Genomic DNA, 20,000 nt, shown 5'->3' on the forward strand with positions numbered 1-20,000 from the left:
AGACGTGACAGAGTTTGGAGACGCCGTGGAGAACGTTCTGCTGCCTGCAACATCCTCCAGCATGACCGGTTTGGCGGTGGGTCAGTCATGGTGTGGGGTGGTATTTCTTTGGGGGGCCGCACAGCCCTCCATGTGCTCGCCAGAGGTAGCCTGACTGCCATTAGGTACCGAGATGAGATCCTCAGACCCCTTGTGAGACCATATGCTGGTGCGGTTGGCCCTGGGTTCCTCCTGATGCAAGACAATGCTAGACCTCATGTGGCTGGAGTGTGTCAGCAGTTCCTGCAAGAGGAAGGCATTGATGCTATGGACTGGCCCGCCCGTTCCCCAGACCTGAATCCAATTGAGCACATCTGGGACATCATGTCTCGCTCCATCCACCAACGCCACGTTGCACCACAGACTGTCCAGGAGTTGGCGGATGCTTTAGTCCAGGTCTGGGAGGAGATCCCTCAGGAGACCATCCGCCACCTCATCAGGAGCATGCCCAGGCGTTGTAGGGAGGTCATACAGGCACGTGGAGGCCACACACACTACTGAGCCTCATTTTGACTTGTTTTAAGGACATTACATCAAAGTTGGATCAGCCTGTAGTGTGATTTTCCACTTTAATTTTGAGTGTGACTCCAAATCCAGACCTCCATGGGTTGATAAATTGGATTCCATTGATTATTTTTGTGTGATTTTGTTGTCAGCACATTCAACTATGTAAAGAAAAAAGTATTTAATAAGATTTTTTCTTTCATTCAGATCTAGGATGTGTTGTTTAAGTGTTCCCTTTATTTTTTGGAGCAGTATATAATGGTTCATTGGATCAGTCTAAAACTTTGCACATACACTGCTTCCATCTAGTGGCCAAAAATCTAAATTGCGCCTTGGCTGGAATAATACATTCATTTCACATTTCCACAAACTTCAAAGTGTTTCCTTTCAAATGGTATCAAGAATATTCAAATCCTGGCTTCAGATCCTGAGCTACAGACAGTTAGATTTGGGTTTGTCATTTTAGGCGAAAATTGGGGGCGGGGAAACAACAAAAAACAGGTGGATCCTTTTAAACACTCAAGTCTCATCCTCTACCTGAGCCTGATGATGCATAACTCTCGAGTGGCGTCACTACAGTCCCTGGTTCGAATCTAGGCATGTATCACATCCCGGCTGTGATTGGGAGTCCCATGGGGGGGGGCACGATTGGCCGAGCGTCGTCCAGGGTTTGGCCGGTAGGGGTTAGGCCGTCATTGTAAATAATAATTTGTTCTTTAACTGACTTAGTTAAATAAAGGTTAAATAAATAAAATGTAAAAAAAAATAACCCAGTTGTAGAGAAGCCAGATTTAGAGATGGGATGTAATTAAATTGTTCCATTTCACCTCGTTGATGTTTATAAAAAATAATCTGACCGGTTTCTCGCCTTTTTATTTATTCCAGGAAAAGGGGCGTGGGATTGGGCGGGAGATCTCCGTAACACAGATTCCGCTATTCAACACACACACACACACACACACACACACACACACACACACACACACACACACACACACACTGATGCTGGTCTGATTCACACTGTGTGTATTCGACGAGCAGGGACCTGCAGCATTGGGACAGAGCTCTGATGCTGGTCTGATTAACACTGTGTGTATTAGATGAGGAGGGACCTGCAGCATTGGGACAGAGCTCTGATGCTGGCTAAGAGACTGGCTGAGGACCAGATACCGTTCATATCAAAGGAGTACGCTGTTCAGCTGGAGTTCATGTAAGATACACACACACACACACACACACACACACACACACACACACACACACACACACACACACACACACACACACACACACACACATGCTTTTAGTTTTATATCATGTCCTAGTGATTGATCTCTCTCTCTCTCTCTCTCTCTCTCTCTCTCTCGTCCTCTCTCTGTCTCTCTCTCTGTCTCTCTCTCTCTCTCTGTCTCTCTCTCTGTCTCTCTCTCTGTCTCTCTCTCTCTCTGTCTCTCTCTCTGTCTGTCTCTCTCTCTCTCTGTCTGTCTCTCTCTCTCTGTCTCTCTCTCTGTCTGTCTCTCTGTCTCTCTCTCTGTCTGTCTCTCTCTCTGTCTCTCTGTCTCTGTCTGTCTCTCTCTCTATAGAGGAGACTATGTGAATGCCCTGTCTCACTATGAGAAAGGTATGACCCACAACAACAAGGCAAGTCACTACTATCCTCTGCAGTGTGTTGTAGTTTTGTTTTCCATACAAGCTTTTTATTTTCTGTATTAAAGGGTTTAAAAACATCCTACCCTCTATCTTTCCTCCTTTCTCTCTCTCTCTCTCTATGTGTGTGTGTGTGTGTGCGCGTGTGCGTGTGTGTGGTCCCAGGAGCATGATGAGGCATGTCAGGGGGGTGTGGCCAGGATGTCAATCAGGATGGGTGACATCAGAAGAGGCGCGGCCCAGGCCATCGCTCACCCGAGCAGAGTCCTGAAGAAAGACTGTGGAGTTATACTGGAGAACATGAAGGTATCACTCTCTACCTCTATCTCTCTCTATCACTCTCTACCTCTATCTCTCTCTATTTCTATCTGTCCTGAAGAAAGACTGTGGAGTTATCACTCTCTACCTCTATCTCTCTCTATTTCTATCTGTCCTGAAGAAAGACTGTGGAGTTATCACTCTCTACCTCTATCTCTCTCTATTTCTATCTGTCCTGAAGAAAGACTGTGGAGTTATCACTCTCTACCTCTATCTCGCTCTATTTCTATCTGTCCTGAAGAAAGACTGTGGAGTTATCACTCTCTACCTCTATCTCTCTCTATTTCTATCTGTCCTGAAGAAAGACTGTGGAGTTATCACTCTCTACCTCTATCTCTCTGTATTTCTATCTGTCCTGAAGAAAGACTGTGGAGTTATCACTCTCTACCTCTATCTCTCTCTATTTCTATCTGTCCTGAAGAAAGACTGTGGAGTTATCACTCTCTACCTCTATCTCTCTGTATTTCTATCTGTCCTGAAGAAAGACTGTGGAGTTATCACTCTCTACCTCTATCTCTCTCTATTTCTATCTGTCCTGAAGAAAGACTGTGGAGTTATACTGGAGAACATGAAGGTATCACTCTCTACCTCTATCTCTCTCTATTTCTATCTGTCCTGAAGAAAGACTGTGGAGTTATCACTCTCTACCTCTATCTCTCTCTATTTATATCTGTCCTGAAGAAAGACTGTGGAGTTATCACTCTGTACCTCTATCTCTCTCTATTTCTATCTGTCCTGAAGAAAGACTGTGGAGTTATACTGGAGAACATGAAGGTATCACTCTCTACCTCTATCTCTCTCTATTTCTATCTGTCCTGAAGAAAGACTGTGGAGTTATCACTCTCTACCTCTATCTCTCTCTATTTCTATCTGGCCTGAAGAAAGACTGTGGAGTTATCACTCTCTACCTCTATCTCTCTCTATTTCTATCTGTCCTGAAGAAAGACTGTGGAGTGTATCACTCTCTACCTCTATCTCTCTCTATATCTATCTGTCCTGGAGAAAGACTGTGGAGTTATACTGGAGCACATGAAGGTGTCTGTCCATCCATCCTTCTCTCTCTACCTAGATGTCTGTCTTCCTGTCTGCCTCTATCTATCCTATCTATCTCTATATCTCTCCGTCTCTCTCTCTCTCTCTCTCTCCGTCTCTCTCTGTTGTATCAGAAGAGACAGTACTAACTCTCTCTCTCTCTGTCTGTGTTGTGTTTCTACAGCAGTTCTCTGAAGCAGCCCAGTTATATGAGAAGGGACAGTATTATGACAAGGCTGCTTCAGTCTACATACGCTGCAAGAACTGGTGAGAGCACACACACACACACACACACACACACACACACACACACACACACACAGAGATTATAGAAAAACACATAAAACACTCCCTCTGCGTCTCTCTCTCTCTCTCTCTCTTTCTCTCTCTCTGTCTCTCTCTCCCTCTCTCTCCCTCTCTCTCTCTCTTTCTCTCCCTCTCTCTCCCTCTCTCTCCCTCTCCCTCCCCATCTCTCTCTCTCAGGTCTAAAGTAGGAGAGTTACTTCCTCAGGTCTCCTCTCCTAAGATCCACCTGCAGTACGCCAAGGCCAAGGAGATGGACGGAAAGTAGGTACCACCGCTGTGGTTTAAGGAGACAGTGTGAGGGGACTGGGATAATGTTGTGTGTTTAAGGAGACAGTGTGAGGGGACTGGGATAATGTTGTGTGTTTAAGGAGACAGTGTGAGGGGACTGGGATAATATTGTGTGTTTAAGGAGACAGTGTGAGGGACTGGGATAATGTTGTGTGTTTAAGGAGCCAGTGTGAGGGACTGGGATAATGTTGTGTGTTTAAGGAGACAGTGTGAGGGGACTGGGATAATGTTGTGTGTTTAAGGAGACAGTGTGAGGGGACTGGGATAATGTTGTGTGTTTAAGGAGACAGTGTGAGGGACTGGGATAATATTGTGTGTTTAAGGAGACAGTGTGAGGGGACTGGGATAATATTGTGTGTTTAAGGAGACAGTGTGAGGGACTGGGATAATGTTGTGTGTTTAAGGAGACAGTGTGAGGGGACTGGGATAATGTTGTGTGTTTAAGGAGACAGTGTGAGGGGACTGGGATAATGTTGTGTGTTTAAGGAGACAGTGTGAGGGACTGGGATAATATTGTGTGTTTAAGGAGACAGTGTGAGGGACTGGGATAATGTTGTGTGTTTAAGGAGACAGTGTGAGGGACTGGGATAATATTGTGTGTTTAAGGAGACAGTGTGAGTGACTGGGATAATGTTGTGTGTTTAAGGAGACAGTGTGAGGGGACTGGGATAATGTTGTGTGTTTAAGGAGACAGTGTGAGGGACTGGGATAATATTGTGTGTTTAAGGAGACAGTGTGAGGGGACTGGGATAATATTGTGTGTTTAAGGAGACAGTGTGAGGGACTGGGATAATGTTGTGTGTGTGACAGGTTTAAGGAGGCTGCCCAGGCCTATGAGAGTGCCAGGGACTGGGATAATGTTGTGTGTGTGTCAGGTTTAAGGAGGCTGCCCAGGCCTATGAGAGTGCCAGAGACTGGGATAATGTTGTGTGTGTGTCAGGTTTAAGGAGGCTGCCCAGGCCTATGAGAGGGCCAGGGACTGGGATAATGTTGTGTGTGTCAGGTTTAAGGAGGCTGCCCAGGCCTATGAGAGTGCCAGGGACTGGGATAATGTTGTGTGTGTGTCAGGTTTAAGGAGGCTGCCCAGGCCTATGAGAGTGCCAGGGACTGGGATAATGTTGTGTGTGTCAGGTTTAAGGAGACAGTGTGAGGGACTGGGATAATGTTGTGTGTGTCAGGTTTAAGGAGGCTGCCCAGGCCTATGAGAGTGCCAGGGACTGGGATAATGTTGTGTGTGTGTCAGGTTTAAGGAGGCTGCCCAGGCCTATGAGAGTGCCAGGGACTGGGATAATGTTGTGTGTGTCAGGTTTAAGGATGCTGCCCAGGCCTATGAGAGGGCCAGGGACTGGGATAATGTTGTGTGTGTGTCAGGTTTAAGGAGGCTGCCCAGGCCTATGAGAGGGCCAGGGACTGGGATAATGTTGTGTGTGTGTCAGGTTTAAGGAGGCTGCCCAGGCCTATGAGAGTGCCAGGGACTGGGATAATGTTGTGTGTGTGTCAGGTTTAAGGAGGCTGCCCAGGCCTATGAGAGTACCAGGGACTGGGATAATGTTGTGTGTGTCAGGTTTAAGGAGGCTGCCCAGGCCTATGAGAGTACCAGGGACTGGGATAATGTTGTGTGTGTCAGGTTTAAGGAGGCTGCCCAGGCCTATGAGAGTGCCAGGGACTGGGATAATGTTGTGTTTGTCAGGTTTAAGGAGACAGTGTGAGGGACTGGGATAATGTTGTGTGTGTGTCAGGTTTAAGGATGCTGCCCAGGCCTATGAGAGTACCAGGGACTGGGATAATGTTGTGTTTGTCAGGTTTAAGGAGACAGTGTGAGGGACTGGGATAATGTTGTGTGTGTGTCAGGTTTAAGGAGGCTGCCCAGGCCTATGAGAGTACCAGGGACTGGGATAATGTTGTGTGTGTGTCAGGTTTAAGGAGGCTGCCCAGGCCTATGAGAGTGCCAGGGACTGGGATAATGTTGTGTGTGTCAGGTTTAAGGAGGCTGCCCAGGCCTATGAGAGGGCCAGGGACTGGGATAATGTTGTGTGTGTGTCAGGTTTAAGGAGGCTGCCCAGGCCTATGAGAGTGCCAGGGACTGGGATAATGTTGTGTGTGTGTCAGGTTTAAGGAGGCTGCCCAGGCCTATGAGAGGGCCAGGGACTGGGATAATGTTGTGTGTGTGACAGGTTTAAGGAGGCTGCCCAGGCCTATGAGAGTGCCAGGGACTGGGATAATGTTGTGTGTGTGTCAGGTTTAAGGAGGCTGCCCAGGCCTATGAGAGGGCCAGGGACTGGGATAATGTTGTGTGTGTGTCAGGTTTAAGGAGGCTGCCCAGGCCTATGAGAGTGCCAGGGACTGGGATAATGTTGTGTGTGTCAGGTTTAAGGAGGCTGCCCAGGCCTATGAGAGGGCCAGGGACTGGGATAATGTTGTGTGTGTGTCAGGTTTAAGGAGGCTGCCCAGGCCTATGAGAGGGCCAGGGACTGGGATAATGTTGTGTGTGTGACAGGTTTAAGGAGGCTGCCCAGGCCTATGAGAGTGCCAGGGACTGGGATAATGTTGTGTGTGTGTCAGGTTTAAGGAGGCTGCCCAGGCCTATGAGAGGGCCAGGGACTGGGATAATGTTGTGTGTGTGTCAGGTTTAAGGAGGCTGCCCAGGCCTATGAGAGTGCCAGGGACTGGGATAATGTTGTGTGTGTCAGGTTTAAGGAGGCTGCCCAGGCCTATGAGAGGGCCAGGGACTGGGATAATGTTGTGTGTGTGTCAGGTTTAAGGAGGCTGCCCAGGCCTATGAGAGGGCCAGGGACTGGGATAATGTTGTGTGTGTGACAGGTTTAAGGAGGCTGCCCAGGCCTATGAGAGTGCCAGGGACTGGGATAATGTTGTGTGTGTGTCAGGTTTAAGGAGGCTGCCCAGGCCTATGAGAGGGCCAGGGACTGGGATAATGTTGTGTGTGTGTCAGGTTTAAGGAGGCTGCCCAGGCCTATGAGAGTGCCAGGGACTGGGATAATGTTGTGTGTGTCAGGTTTAAGGAGGCTGCCCAGGCCTATGAGAGGGCCAGGGACTGGGATAATGTTGTGTGTGTGTCAGGTTTAAGGAGGCTGCCCAGGCCTATGAGAGGGCCAGGGACTGGGATAATGTTGTGTGTGTGTCAGGTTTAAGGAGGCTGCCCAGGCCTATGAGAGTACCAGGGACTGGGATAATGTTGTGTGTGTGACAGGTTTAAGGAGGCTGCCCAGGCCTATGAGAGGGCCAGGGACTGGGATAATGTTGTGTGTGTGTCAGGTTTAAGGAGGCTGCCCAGGCCTATGAGAGGACCAGGGACTGGGATAATGTTGTGTGTGACAGGTTTAAGGAGGCTGCCCAGGCCTATGAGAGTGCCAGGGACTGGGATAATGTTGTGTGTGTCAGGTTTAAGGAGGCTGCCCAGGCCTATGAGAGGGCCAGGGACTGGGATAATGTTGTGTGTGTGTCAGGTTTAAGGAGGCTGCCCAGGCCTATGAGAGGGCCAGGGACTGGGATAATGTTGTGTGTGTCAGGTTTAAGGAGGCTGCCCAGGCCTATGAGAGTGCCAGGGACTGGGATAATGTTGTGTGTGTGTCAGGTTTAAGGAGGCTGCCCAGGCCTATGAGAGGGCCAGGGACTGGGATAATGTTGTGTGTGTGTCAGGTTTAAGGAGGCTGCCCAGGCCTATGAGAGTGCCAGGGACTGGGACAACGTGATCCGGGTGTTGCTGGAACACCTCAACAACCCTGAAGACGCCGTCCGCATTGTCAGAGAGACGCAGAGCATCGACGGGGCCAAGATGGTTGCCAGGTGGGGACAGACAGACGGACGGACGGACGGTCAGTCAGTCAGAGGGACAGTCACACAGTCAGAGGGACAGACAGTCAGTCAGTCACAGACAGTCAGAGGGACAGACAGTCAGTCAGAGGATCAGACAGTCAGTCAGAGGGACAGACAGTCAAAGGGACAAACAGTCAGTCAGAGAGACAGACAGACGGTCAGTCAGTCAGAGGGACAGTCACACAGTCAGAGGGACAGACAGTCAGTCAGACAGACAGTCAGAGGGACAGACAGTCAGTCAGAGGATCAGACAGTCAGTCAGAGGGACAGGCAGTCAGAGGGACAAACAGTCAGACAGACAGTCAGTCAGAGAGACAGACAGACGGTCAGTCAGTCAGAGAGACAGACAGTCACATAGTCAGAGGGACAGTCAGAGAGACAGTCAGTCAGAGAGACAGTCACACAGTCAGAGGGACAGACAGTCAGAGGGACAGTCAGTCAGAGGGACAGACAGTCAGTCAGAGGGACAGTCAGAGAGACAGTCAGACAGTCAGTCAAAGAGACAGTCACACAGTCAGAGAGACAGTCAGACAGTCAGTCAGAGAGACAGTCACACAGTCAGAGGATCAGACAGTCAGTCAGAGGGACAGACAGTCAGTCAGAGGGACAGACAGTCAGTCAGAGAGACAGTCACACAGTCAGAGGATCAGACAGTCAGTCAGAGGGACAGACTACTTTTATTATGATTCTATGTGGAATGTGCGGTGTGTGACTACAGTTGTGTGTGTGTGTGTGTGTGTGTGTGTGTGCGTGCGCGTGCGTGTGCGTGTGCGTGTGTGTGTGCGTGTGTGTGTGTGTGTGTGTGCGCGTGTGTGTGTGTGTGTGTTTCAGGTTCTTCCTGCGTCTCAGTGACTATGGTTCAGCCATCCAGTTCCTGGTGTTGTCCCACTGTAACGACGAGGCCTTCCAGTTGGCTCAGCAGCACGGGCAGATGGACAGCTACGCAGACATCATCAGTCAGTCTCTCTGTCTCTGGGCTGAGAGGAGGGGAGGGGGCTGGGAGGAGGAGGGGGGGGGGTCTGTGGGCTGAGAGGAGGAGGGGGGGTCTGGGAGGAGGAGGGGGGGCTGGGCTGAGAGGAGGAGGAGGGGGAGGGGGTCTAGGAGGAGGAGGGGGGGTCTGGGCTGAGAGGAGGAGGGGGGGGCTAGGAGGAGGGGGGGGGGGGGGGGGCTGGGAGGAGGAGGGGGGGTTGGGAGGAGGGGGGGGTGGGCTGAGAGGAGGAGGGGGGGAGAGAGAGAGGGGGAGGGAGAGGATGGAGAGAGGAGGAGGGGGGGCTGGGAGGAGGAGGGGGGCTGGGAGGAGGGGGGGGGCTGGGAGGAGGGGGGGTGGGCTGAGAGGAGGAGGGGGTGGCTGGGAGGAGGAGGGGGGGGTCTGTGGGCTGAGAGGAGGAGGGGGGGTCTGGGCTGAGAGGAGGAGGGGGGGTCTGGGAGGAGGAGGGGGGGCTGTTGGCTGGGAGGAGGGGGGGTCTGGGAGGAGGAGGGGGGTCTGTCGTTTTTCTTCCTATCAGATGTACCCTGTTAGTGTTGCTGCATTCATATATCAGTGGAAAGTAGTGAGTATTTCTCTCTCTGTGTGTGTGTGGTGTGTGTGTGTGTGTGTGTGTGTGTGTGTGTGTGTGTGTGTGTGTGTGTGTGTGTGTGTGTGTGTGTGTGTGTGTGTGTGTGTGTGTGTGTGTGTGCAGGCTCTGAGGCCACCCAGGAGGACTACCAGAGTATTGCTCTCTACTTCCAGGGGCAGAACAAACACCTCCAGGCTGGGAAGTTCTTCCACAAGTCTGGCCAGTACAGCAAAGTATGGACATCTATCTATCTATCTATCTATCTATCTATCTATCTATCTATCTATCTATCTATCTATCTATCTATCTATCTATCTATCTATCTATCTATCTATCTATCTATCTATCTATCTGTCTATCTGTCTATGTATCTATGTATCTGTCTATCTATCTGTCTATCTATCTATCTATCTATCTATCTATCTATCTATCTATCTATCTATCTATCTATCTATCTATCTATCTATCTATCTGTCTATGTATCTATGTATCTATGTATCTGTCTATCTGTCTATCTGTCTGTCTGTCTGTCTGTCTGTCTGTCTGTCTGTCTGTCTGTCTGTCTGTCTGTCTGTCTGTCTGTCTGTCTGTCTGTCTGTCTGTCTATCTGTCTGTCTGTCTGTCTGTCTGTCTGTCTGTCTGTCTGTCTGTCTGTCTGTCTGTCTGTCTGTCTGTCTGTCTGTCTGTCTGTCTCTCTCTCTCTCTCTCTCTTCTCTCTCTGTCTCTCTCTCTCTCTGTCTCTCTCTGTCTCTCTCTGTCTCTGTCTCTCTCTCTCTCTCTCTCTGTCTCTCTCTCTCTCTCTCTCTCTCTGTCTCTCTCTCTCTCTCTCTCTCTCTGTCTCTCTCTCTCTCTGTCTCTCTCTGTCTCTCTCTCTCTCTGTCTTCTCTTCTTCTCTCTCTCTTTACTCTTCTCTCTCTCTCTCAGGCTCTGAAGCACTTCCTGAAATGTCCCAACACTGATGACAACCTGGCCATCGAGATGGCTATAGAGACGGTGAGGAGTGTGTGTGTGTGTTTGTGTGTGTGTGTTCTGTGCGTGTGTGTGTTTAACTAAACTTGGACCAGAAGTCTCCACAATAATAGTAAACTAACTAACATTTGACCAACTGGGGACATTTTGTTGGTCCCCACAAGGTCAAATGCTGTTTGTAGGGGGTTTAGGGTTAGGAGCTAGGGTTAGGAGCTAGGGTTAGGAGGTAGGGTTAGGAGGTAGGGTTAGGGGCTAGGAGCTAGGGTTAGTAGCTAGGGTTAGGATCTAGGGTTAGGGGCTAGGGTTAGGGGCTAGGGTTAGGAGGTAGGGTTAGGAACTAGGGTTAGGAACTAGGGTTAGGAACTAGGGTTAGGAACTAAGGTTAGGAGCTAGGGTTTAGGGTTAAGAGTATGGGTTAGGAGCTAGGGTTAGGGGCTAGGAGCTAGAGTTAGGAGCTAGGGTTAGGAGCTAGGGTTAGGAGCTGGGGTTAGGAGCTAGGGTTAGGAGGTAGGGTTAGGAACTAGGGTTAGGAGGTAGGGTTAGGAGGTAGGGTTAGGAACTAGGGTTAGGAACTAAGGTTAGGAGCTAGGGTTTAGGGTTAAGAGTATGGGTTAGGAGCTAGGGTTTAGGGTTAAGAGTATGGGTTAGGAGCTAGGGTTTAGGGTTAAGAGTATGGGTTAGGAGCTAGGGTTTAGGGTTAAGAGTATGGGTTAGGAGCTAGGGTTAGGGTTAGGGTTAAGAGTATGGGTTAGGAGCTAGGGTTAGGATTAAGAGTATGGGTTAGGAGCTAGGGGTTAGGGAAAATAGTATTTTGAATAGGACTGAATTGTGTCCCCACAAGGTTAGTTATACAAGACTGTGTGTGTGTGTGTGTGTGTGTGTGTGTGTGTGTGTGTGTGTGTGTGTGTGTGTGTGTGTGTGTGTGTGTGTGTGTGTGTGTGTGTGTGTGTGTGTGTCTGTGTGTCCCCACAAGGTTAGTTATACAAGACTGTGTGTTTTAGGGTAAGTGTGTCCCCACAAGGTTAGTTATACAAGACTGTGTGTGTGTGTCCCCACAAGGTTAGTTATACAAGACTGTGTGTGTGTGTCCACAAGGTTAGTTATACAAGACTGTGTGTTTTAGGGTAAGTGTGTCCCCACAAGGTTAGTTATACAAGGACTTGTGTGTGTTTTCCAGGTGGGACAAGCCAAGGATGAGTCTTTGACCAATCAGCTGATTGATTACCTGATGGGGGAGAGGTGGGGACGGCATGCCCAAGGTAATCAGTATTATACTACCTTATCAATATCTATCTGTCTGTCTTTAATTGATTGGAATAGTCGTTTGGCTTTTCTTTCCCCCTAGCTCGCTCTTTCCTGTTCTTCTGTTTTTCCTCTGACTCTCTCTCAGGGGAGGGCGAGGAGAGGGAAGGGAGGGAGGGGGAGGGAGGGGAGGGAGGGAGGGAGGGAGGAGAGGGGAGAGAGAGAGAGAGAAGAGAGAGAGAGAGAGAGCCGAGAGAGAGAGCGAGAGAGAGAGAGGAGAGAGAGAGAAGAGAGAGAGAGAGAGAGAGAGAGAGAGAGAGAGAGAGAGAGAGACGAGAGAGAGAGAGAGAGAGAGAGAGAGAGAGAGAGAGAGAGAGAGAGAGAGAGAGAGAGAGGAGAGAGAGAGGAGAAGAGAGAGACAGAGAGAGAGAGAGAAGGAGACAGAGAGAGAGAGACAGGATAGAGAGAGAGACAGATAGAGAGAGAGACAGACAGAGAGAGAGAGAGACGGAGAGGGAGGCGATGAGAGAGAGAAGGAGACAGAGAGGAGACAGAGAGGGAGACAGAGAGAGAGAGGAGAGAGAGAGAGAGAGAGAGAGAGACTTTAAATCTTTATTTTACACTATAAGCATTCTGTGGGCTCTCTGTCCCCACCCTGCCAGCCAAGCCATGTGTTTGCTCTCTCTTGACTGTGCCCTCTGATTGGCTGCCGTCTGACAGGGAGCCTATCACTGAGTGATGTTGTTGTCTTCCCCTCCTCCCAGGATGCCAAGTATCTGTTCCGTCTCTACATGGGCCTGCTGCAGTACAGAGAGGCAGCATGTACTGCAATCATCATCGCTAGAGAGGAGCAGTCTGCAGGTACACACTCATACATTTTATAGATTTTATATATATAATATATTTTATATATTTAATGTATATAATATATTTAGTATATAATATATATCAATTATATATATATAAATTATATATATATAAATATATATATATATATATATATATATATATATATACAAAATATATATATAATATGTATATATATATAAAATATATATAATATATATATACAAAATATATATATAAAATATATATATAATATATATATACACAAAATATATATAATAATAATATATATTTTATATATAATATATATCAATTATACATAATATATATATATATATATTATATATAATTTATATATAATATATTATATTATATATAATATATATATATATATATTATGTATAATTGATATATATTATATATTATATATAAAATATACATTATATATATATATATATATATATATATATATATATATATATATAATATATATATATATATTATATATAATATATATTTTATATATAATATATAATATATATCAATTATACATAATATATATATATATATATATTATATATAATATATATTTTATATATAATATATAATATATATCAATTATACATAATATATATATATATATATATATATATACATACACACACGCAAACTCATATACAGACACAGTACCAGTCAAAAGTTTGGACACACCGACTCATTCAAGGGTTTTTCTTTATTTTTACTATTTTCTACATTGTTGAATAATAGTGAAGACATCAACACTATGAAATAACACATATGGAATCATGTAGTAACCAAAAAAGTGTTAAACAAATTAAAAATATATTCTATGTTTGACATTCTTCAAAGTGCCATCCTTTGCCTTGATGACAGCTTTGCACACTCTTGGCATTCTCTCAACCAGCTTCACCTGGAATGCTTTTCCAACAGTTTTGAAGGAGTTCCCACATATGCTGAGCACTTGGTGGCTGCTTTTCCTTCACTCTACGGTCCAACTCAAACCAAACCATTTCGATTGGGTTGAGGTCGGGTGATTGTGGAGGCCAGGTCATCTGATGCAGCACTCCATCACTCTCCTTCTTGGTCATTATCCTGTTGAAAAACAAATTATAGTCCCACTAAGCGCAAACCAGATGGGATGGCGTATCGCTGCAGAATAATAGTGAAGACATCAAAACTATGGAATCATGTAGTAACCAAAAAGTGTTAAAACAAAAAATATATATATTTTACACTTGAGATTCTTCAAAGTAGCCACCCTTTGCCTTCATGACAGCTTTGCACACTCTTGGCATTCTCTCAACCAGCTTCATGAGGTAGTCACCTGGAATGCATTTCAATTAACAGGTGTGCCTTGTTAACCTCTTGGGGCTAGGTGGGACGCTAGCGTGCCACCCGTGGTGCACTCCATCAACAGCAGGTGCATTTCAAGAGCGGCAAATTTGAATCCAAATAAATGTCAAAATTCAAATTTTTCAAAAATACAACTATGTTACACCATTTGAAAGATAAACATCTCCTTAATCTAACCACGTTTTACGATTTCAAAAAGGTTTTACGGCGAAAGCATAAATTTAGAGTATGTTAGGACAGTACATTTACAAGAGTTGTGTGTAATGTTTTGTCAAGTCAAAGACAGGGTCACCAAAACCATAAAACCAGCTAAAATGATGCACTAACCTTTTACAATCTCCATCAGATGACACTCCTAGGACATTATGTTAGACAATGCATGCATTTTTAGTTCTATCAAGTTGATATTTATATCCAAAAACAGCGTTTTACTATGGCATTGATGTTGAGGAAATCGTTTCCCTCCAATAACCGGCAGTCAAGTCAGCGTCACAAATTAAATAATTAAAATTAGAAAACATTGGTAAAATATTATATTGTCATTTAAAGAATTATAGATTTACATCTTTTGAACGCAATCAACTTGCCAGATTTAAAAATAACCTTACTGGGAAATCACACTTTGCAATAATCTGAGCACTGTGCCCAGAAAAAATACGCGTTGCGATACAGACTAGACGTCATGTTGGGGAGATCTAAAATCGAAAATACTATGTAAATAATCCATTACCTTTGATTCTCTTCATCAGATGTCACTTCCAGGTATCACAGGTCCATAACGAATGTAGTTTTGTTCAAAAAAGCTCATCATTTATGTCCAAAAATCTCCGTCTCGTTAGCACATGATGTAAGCCAGCCGGACTTCTCGTCATGAACGAGGGGAAAAAATATATTTCCGTTCGTTCAAACATGTCAAACGTTGTATAGCATAAATCATTAGGGCCTTTTTTAACCAGAACATGAATAATATTCAAGGTGGACGAATGCATAGTCTTTTATAACGTATTGGAACGAGGGTACCCAACATGAAGTAGCGCGCCAGGTGTCTAATGGGACATCACCGTTCCATGGCTCTTGTTCGGTCAGATCTCCCTCCAGAAGACTCAAAACACTTTGTAAAGGCTGGTGACATCTAGTGGAAGCAATAGGAAGTGCCAAAATATTCCTCAGCCCCTGTGTTTTTCAATGGGATAGGTTTAAAGTCAATACAACACATCAGGTATCCACTTCCTGTCAGAAAATGTCTCAGGGTTTTGCCTGCCAAATGAGTTCTGTTATACTCACAGACACCATTCAAACAGTTTTGGAAACTTTAGAGTGTTTTCTTTCCATATATAATAAGTATATGCATATTCTAGTTACTGGGTAGGATTAGTAACCAGATTAAATCGGGTACATTTTTTTTATCCAGACGTGCAAATGCTGCCCCCTAGACCCAACAGGTTAAAGTTAATTTGTGGAATTTGTGACTACCTCATGAAGCTGGTTGAGAGAATGGGAAGAGTGGGCAAAGCTGTCATCAAGGCAAAGGGTGGCTACTTTGAAGAATCTCAAATGTAAAATATATATTATTTTTGTTTTAACACTTTTTTGGTTACTACATGATTCCACATGTGTTATTTCATAGTGTTGATGTTGTCACTATTATTCTACAATGTAGAAAATAGTAAAAATTAAGAAAAACCCATGAATGAATAGGTGTCCAAACGTTTGACTGGTACTGCATATACACACAAACACTCATATATACACACACTCATGTACATGTCATAAAGGACGTGTTTGTGTGCATGTGTGTTCCAGGGAACTACCGTAACGCCCATGACGTGCTGTTCAGCATGTACACTGAGCTGCAGACACAGAAGATCAGAATCCCTGCTGAGATGAACACTAACCTCATGATCCTCCACTCCTACATACTGGTTAAGGTAGAACTACACTACCCAGCATTTTCTACTGGTATACCATTACACTACCCAGCATCCTCTACTGCTCTCCCACTACACTACCCAGCATTTTCTACTGCTATACCATTACACTACCCAGCATCCTCTACTGCTATACCACTACACTACCCAGCATCCTTTACCGTTATACCACTACACTACCCAGCATCCTCTACCGATATACCACTACACTACCCAGCATCCTCTACCGCTATACAACTACACTACCCAGCATCCTCTACCACTACACTACCCAGCATCCTCTACTGCTATACCACTACACTACCCAGCATCCTCTACCGTTATACCATTACACTACCCAGCATCCTCTACTGCTATGCCACTACACTACCCAGCATCCTCTAATGCTCTACCACTACACAACCCAGCATCCTCTACTGCTCTTCCACTATACTACCAGGCATCCTCTACTACTCTACCACTACACTACCCAGCATCCTCTACTGCTCTACCACTACACTACCCAGCATCCTCTACTGCTCTACCACTACACTACCCAGAATCCTCTACTGCTCTACCACTACACTACCCAGCATCCTCTACTGCTATACTACACTACCCAGCATCCTCTACTGCTCTACCACTACACTACCCAGCATCCTCTACTGCTCTCCCACTACACTACCCAGCATCCTCTACTGCTCTACCATTACACTACCCAGCATCCTCTACTGCTCTACCACTACACTACCCAGCATCCTCTACCGTTATACCACTACACTACCCAGCATCCTCTACTGCTCTACCACTACACTACCCAGCATCCTCTACTGCTAAACCACTACACTACCAGGCATCCTCTACTGCTCTACCACTACACTACCCAGCATCCTCTACTGCTCTACCACTACACTACCCAGCATCCTCTACTGCTCTACCACTACACTACCCAGCATCCTCTACTGCTATACTACACTACCCAGCATCCTCTACTGCTCTACCACTACACTACCCAGCATCCTCTACTGCTCTCCCACTACACTACCCAGCATCCTCTACTGCTCTACCACTACACTACCCAGCATCCTCTACTGCTATACCACTACACTACCCAGCATCCTCTACTGCTATACCACTACACTACCCTGCATCCTCTACTGCTCTACCACCACACTACCCAGCATCCTCTACCACTACACTACCCCGCATCCTCCACTGCTATACCACTACACTACCCAGCATCCTCTACCGCTCTACCACTACACTACCCCGCATCCTCTACCGCTATACCACTACACTACCCAGCATCCTCTACCGCTCTACCACTACACTACCCAGCATCCTCTACCGCTTTACCACTACACTACCCATCATTCTCCACTGCTATACCACTACACTACCCAGCATTCTCCACTGCTATACCACTACACTACCCAGCATCCTCTACTGCTAAACCACTACACTATCCAGCATCCTCTACCGCTATACCACTACACTACCCAGCATCCTCTACTGCTATACCACTACACTACCCAGCATCCTCTACTGCTAAACCACTACACTCTCAGCATTCTCCACTCATATATCCTGGTTAAGGTAGAACAACACTACCCAGCATCCTCCAGGGGCATAGCCCAAACCATGAAAAACAGCCTGAGACCATTCTTCGTCCTCCACCAAACTTTACAGTGGGCACTGTGGTTTTGGGCAGGTAGCGTTCTCCTGGCATCCACCAAACCCAGATTTGACCGTCGGACTGCCAGGTGGTGAAGTGTGATTCATCACTCCAGAGAAGGCGTTTCCACTGCTCCAGAGTCCAATGGCGGCGAGCTTTACACCACTCCAGCCAACACTTGGCATTGCGTATGGTGATCTTAGGCTTGTGTGCGGCTGCTTGGCCACGGAAACCCATTTCATGAAGCTCCTGGCTAACAGTTCTTGTGCTGACGTTGCTTCCAGAGGCAGTTTGGAACTCTGTAGTGTTGGTATACCACTACACTACCCAGCATCCTCTACTACTATACCACTACACTACCCAGCATCAACCGAAGACAGACAATTTTTATGCGCTTCAGCACTCGGCGGTCCAGTTCTGTGAGCTTGTGTGGCCTACCACTTCACGGTTGAGCCGTTGTTGCTCCTAGACGTTTCTACTTCACAATAACAGCACTTACAGTTGACCGGGGCAGCTCTAGCAGGGCAGAAATTTGACAAACTGACTTGTTGGAAAGGTGGCATTCTGTCACTGTGCCACGTTGAAAGTCACTGAGCTCTTCAGTAAGGCCATTCTGCTGCCAATGTTTGTCTATGGAGATTGCATGGCTCTGTGCTCGATTTTATACACGGATGTGGCTAAAATAGCCGAATCCACTAAAACGAAGGGGTGTCCATATACTTTTGTATATATAGTGTAGAACTACACTACCCAGCATCCTCCACTCATACATCCTGGTTAAGGTAGAACTACACTACCCAGCATCCTCCACTCATACATCCTGGTTCAGGTAGAACTACACTACCCAGCATCCTCCACTCATAAATCCTGGTTCAGGTAGAACTACACTACCCAACATCCTCCACTCATACATCCTGGTTAAGGTGGAACTACACTACCCAGCACCCTCCACTTATACATCCGGGTTAAGGTAGAACTACACTACCCAGCATCCTCCACTCATACATCCTAGTTAAGGTAGAACTACACTACCCAGCATCCCCCACTCGTACATCCTGGTTAAGGTAGAACTACACTACCCAGCATCCTCCACTCATACATCCTGGTTAACCTCTATGGGCTAGGTGGGACACCCATTTTTCAAGCTAGCATATAATGTCACATAAACCCAAACCACAGCTAAATGCAGCACTAACCTTTGATGATCTTCATCAGATGACAACCCTAGGACATTATGTTATACAATACATGCATGTTTTGTTCAATCAAGTTCATATTTATATCAAAAACCAGCTTTTTACATTAGCATGTGACTAGCATGTGACTAGCATTCCCACCGAACACTGCCGGTGAATTTACTAAATTACTCACGATAAACGTTCACAAAAAACATAACAATTATTTTAAGAATTATAGATACAGACCTCCTCTATGCACTCGATATGTCCGATTTTAAAATAGCTTTTCGGTGAAAGCACATTTTGCAATATTCTCAGTAGATAGCCCGGCATCACAGGGCTAGCTATTTAGACACCCAGCAAGTTTAGCCCTCACCAAAGTCAGATTTACTATAAGAAAAATGTTATTACCTTTGCTGTTCTTCGTCAGAATGCACTCCCAGGACTTCTACTTCAATAACAAATGTTGGTTTGGTCCCAAATAATCCATTGTTATATCCAAATAGCGGCGTTTTGTTCATGCGTTCAAGACACTATCCGAAATGGTAAATCAGGGTCGTGCGCATGGCGCATTTCGTGACAAAAAAATTCTAAATATTCCATTACCGTACTTCGAAGCATGTCAACCGCTGTTTAAAATAAATTTTTATGCCATTTTTCTCGTAAAAAAGCGATAATATTCCGACCGGGAATCTGCGTTTAGGTAAAAAGAGGAAAGAAAATAAAGCACGGGGTCGACTCGGGCACGCGCCTAAGCCCATTGTCCTCTGATCGGCCACTTGCCAAAAGCGATAATGTGTTTCAGCCAGAGGCTGCCTCGATATCGTTCAGCTTTTTCCCGGGCTCTGAGAGCCTATGGGAGCCGTAGGAAGTGTCACGTTAGAGCAAAGATCCTCAGTCTTCAATAAAAAGAGCCAAGATGAACAACAACTTGTCAGACAGGCCACTTCCTGTTCAGAATCCTCTCAGGTTTTTGCCTGCCATATGAGTTCTGTTATACTCACAGACACCATTCAAACAGTTTTAGAAACTTTAGGGTGTTTTCTATCCAAATAATTATATGCATATTCTAGTTACTGGGCAGGAGTAGTAACCAGATTAAACGGGTACGTTTTTTATCCGGCCGTGTCAATACTGCCCCCTAGCCCTAACAGGTTAAGGTAGAACTACACTACCCAGCATCCCCCACTTGTACATCCTGGTTATTAAGGTAGAACTACACTACTGGGGGCCAGTTGATGATACCTGATGCTGTTATTATGGATTGATTCATGTATTGATTAAT

General features: G+C 46.0%; 1 protein-coding gene across 1 annotated transcript in view; it reads left to right on the forward strand.

The window, feature by feature from the left end:
• The window catches only part of LOC123732427 (WD repeat-containing protein 19), a 60,864-nt gene that overhangs the window by 35,098 nt on the left and 5,766 nt on the right, over nucleotides 1-20,000 (forward strand). Inside the window, 13 exon segments of the mRNA XM_082974002.1 lie at nucleotides 1,644-1,753; nucleotides 2,127-2,184; nucleotides 2,356-2,496; nucleotides 3,725-3,807; nucleotides 4,024-4,107; nucleotides 7,792-7,938; nucleotides 8,800-8,924; nucleotides 9,648-9,757; nucleotides 10,449-10,517; nucleotides 11,671-11,730; nucleotides 11,732-11,752; nucleotides 12,500-12,596; nucleotides 15,759-15,883. Of these exon segments, the coding sequence (XP_082830128.1) occupies nucleotides 1,644-1,753; nucleotides 2,127-2,184; nucleotides 2,356-2,496; nucleotides 3,725-3,807; nucleotides 4,024-4,107; nucleotides 7,792-7,938; nucleotides 8,800-8,924; nucleotides 9,648-9,757; nucleotides 10,449-10,517; nucleotides 11,671-11,730; nucleotides 11,732-11,752; nucleotides 12,500-12,596; nucleotides 15,759-15,883 (1,230 nt within the window).

This window comes from Salmo salar, chromosome 04 (genome assembly GCF_965601325.2).
Source record: "Salmo salar chromosome 04, fSalSal1, whole genome shotgun sequence".
In the NCBI taxonomy this organism is placed as follows: Eukaryota; Metazoa; Chordata; class Actinopteri; order Salmoniformes; family Salmonidae; genus Salmo; species Salmo salar.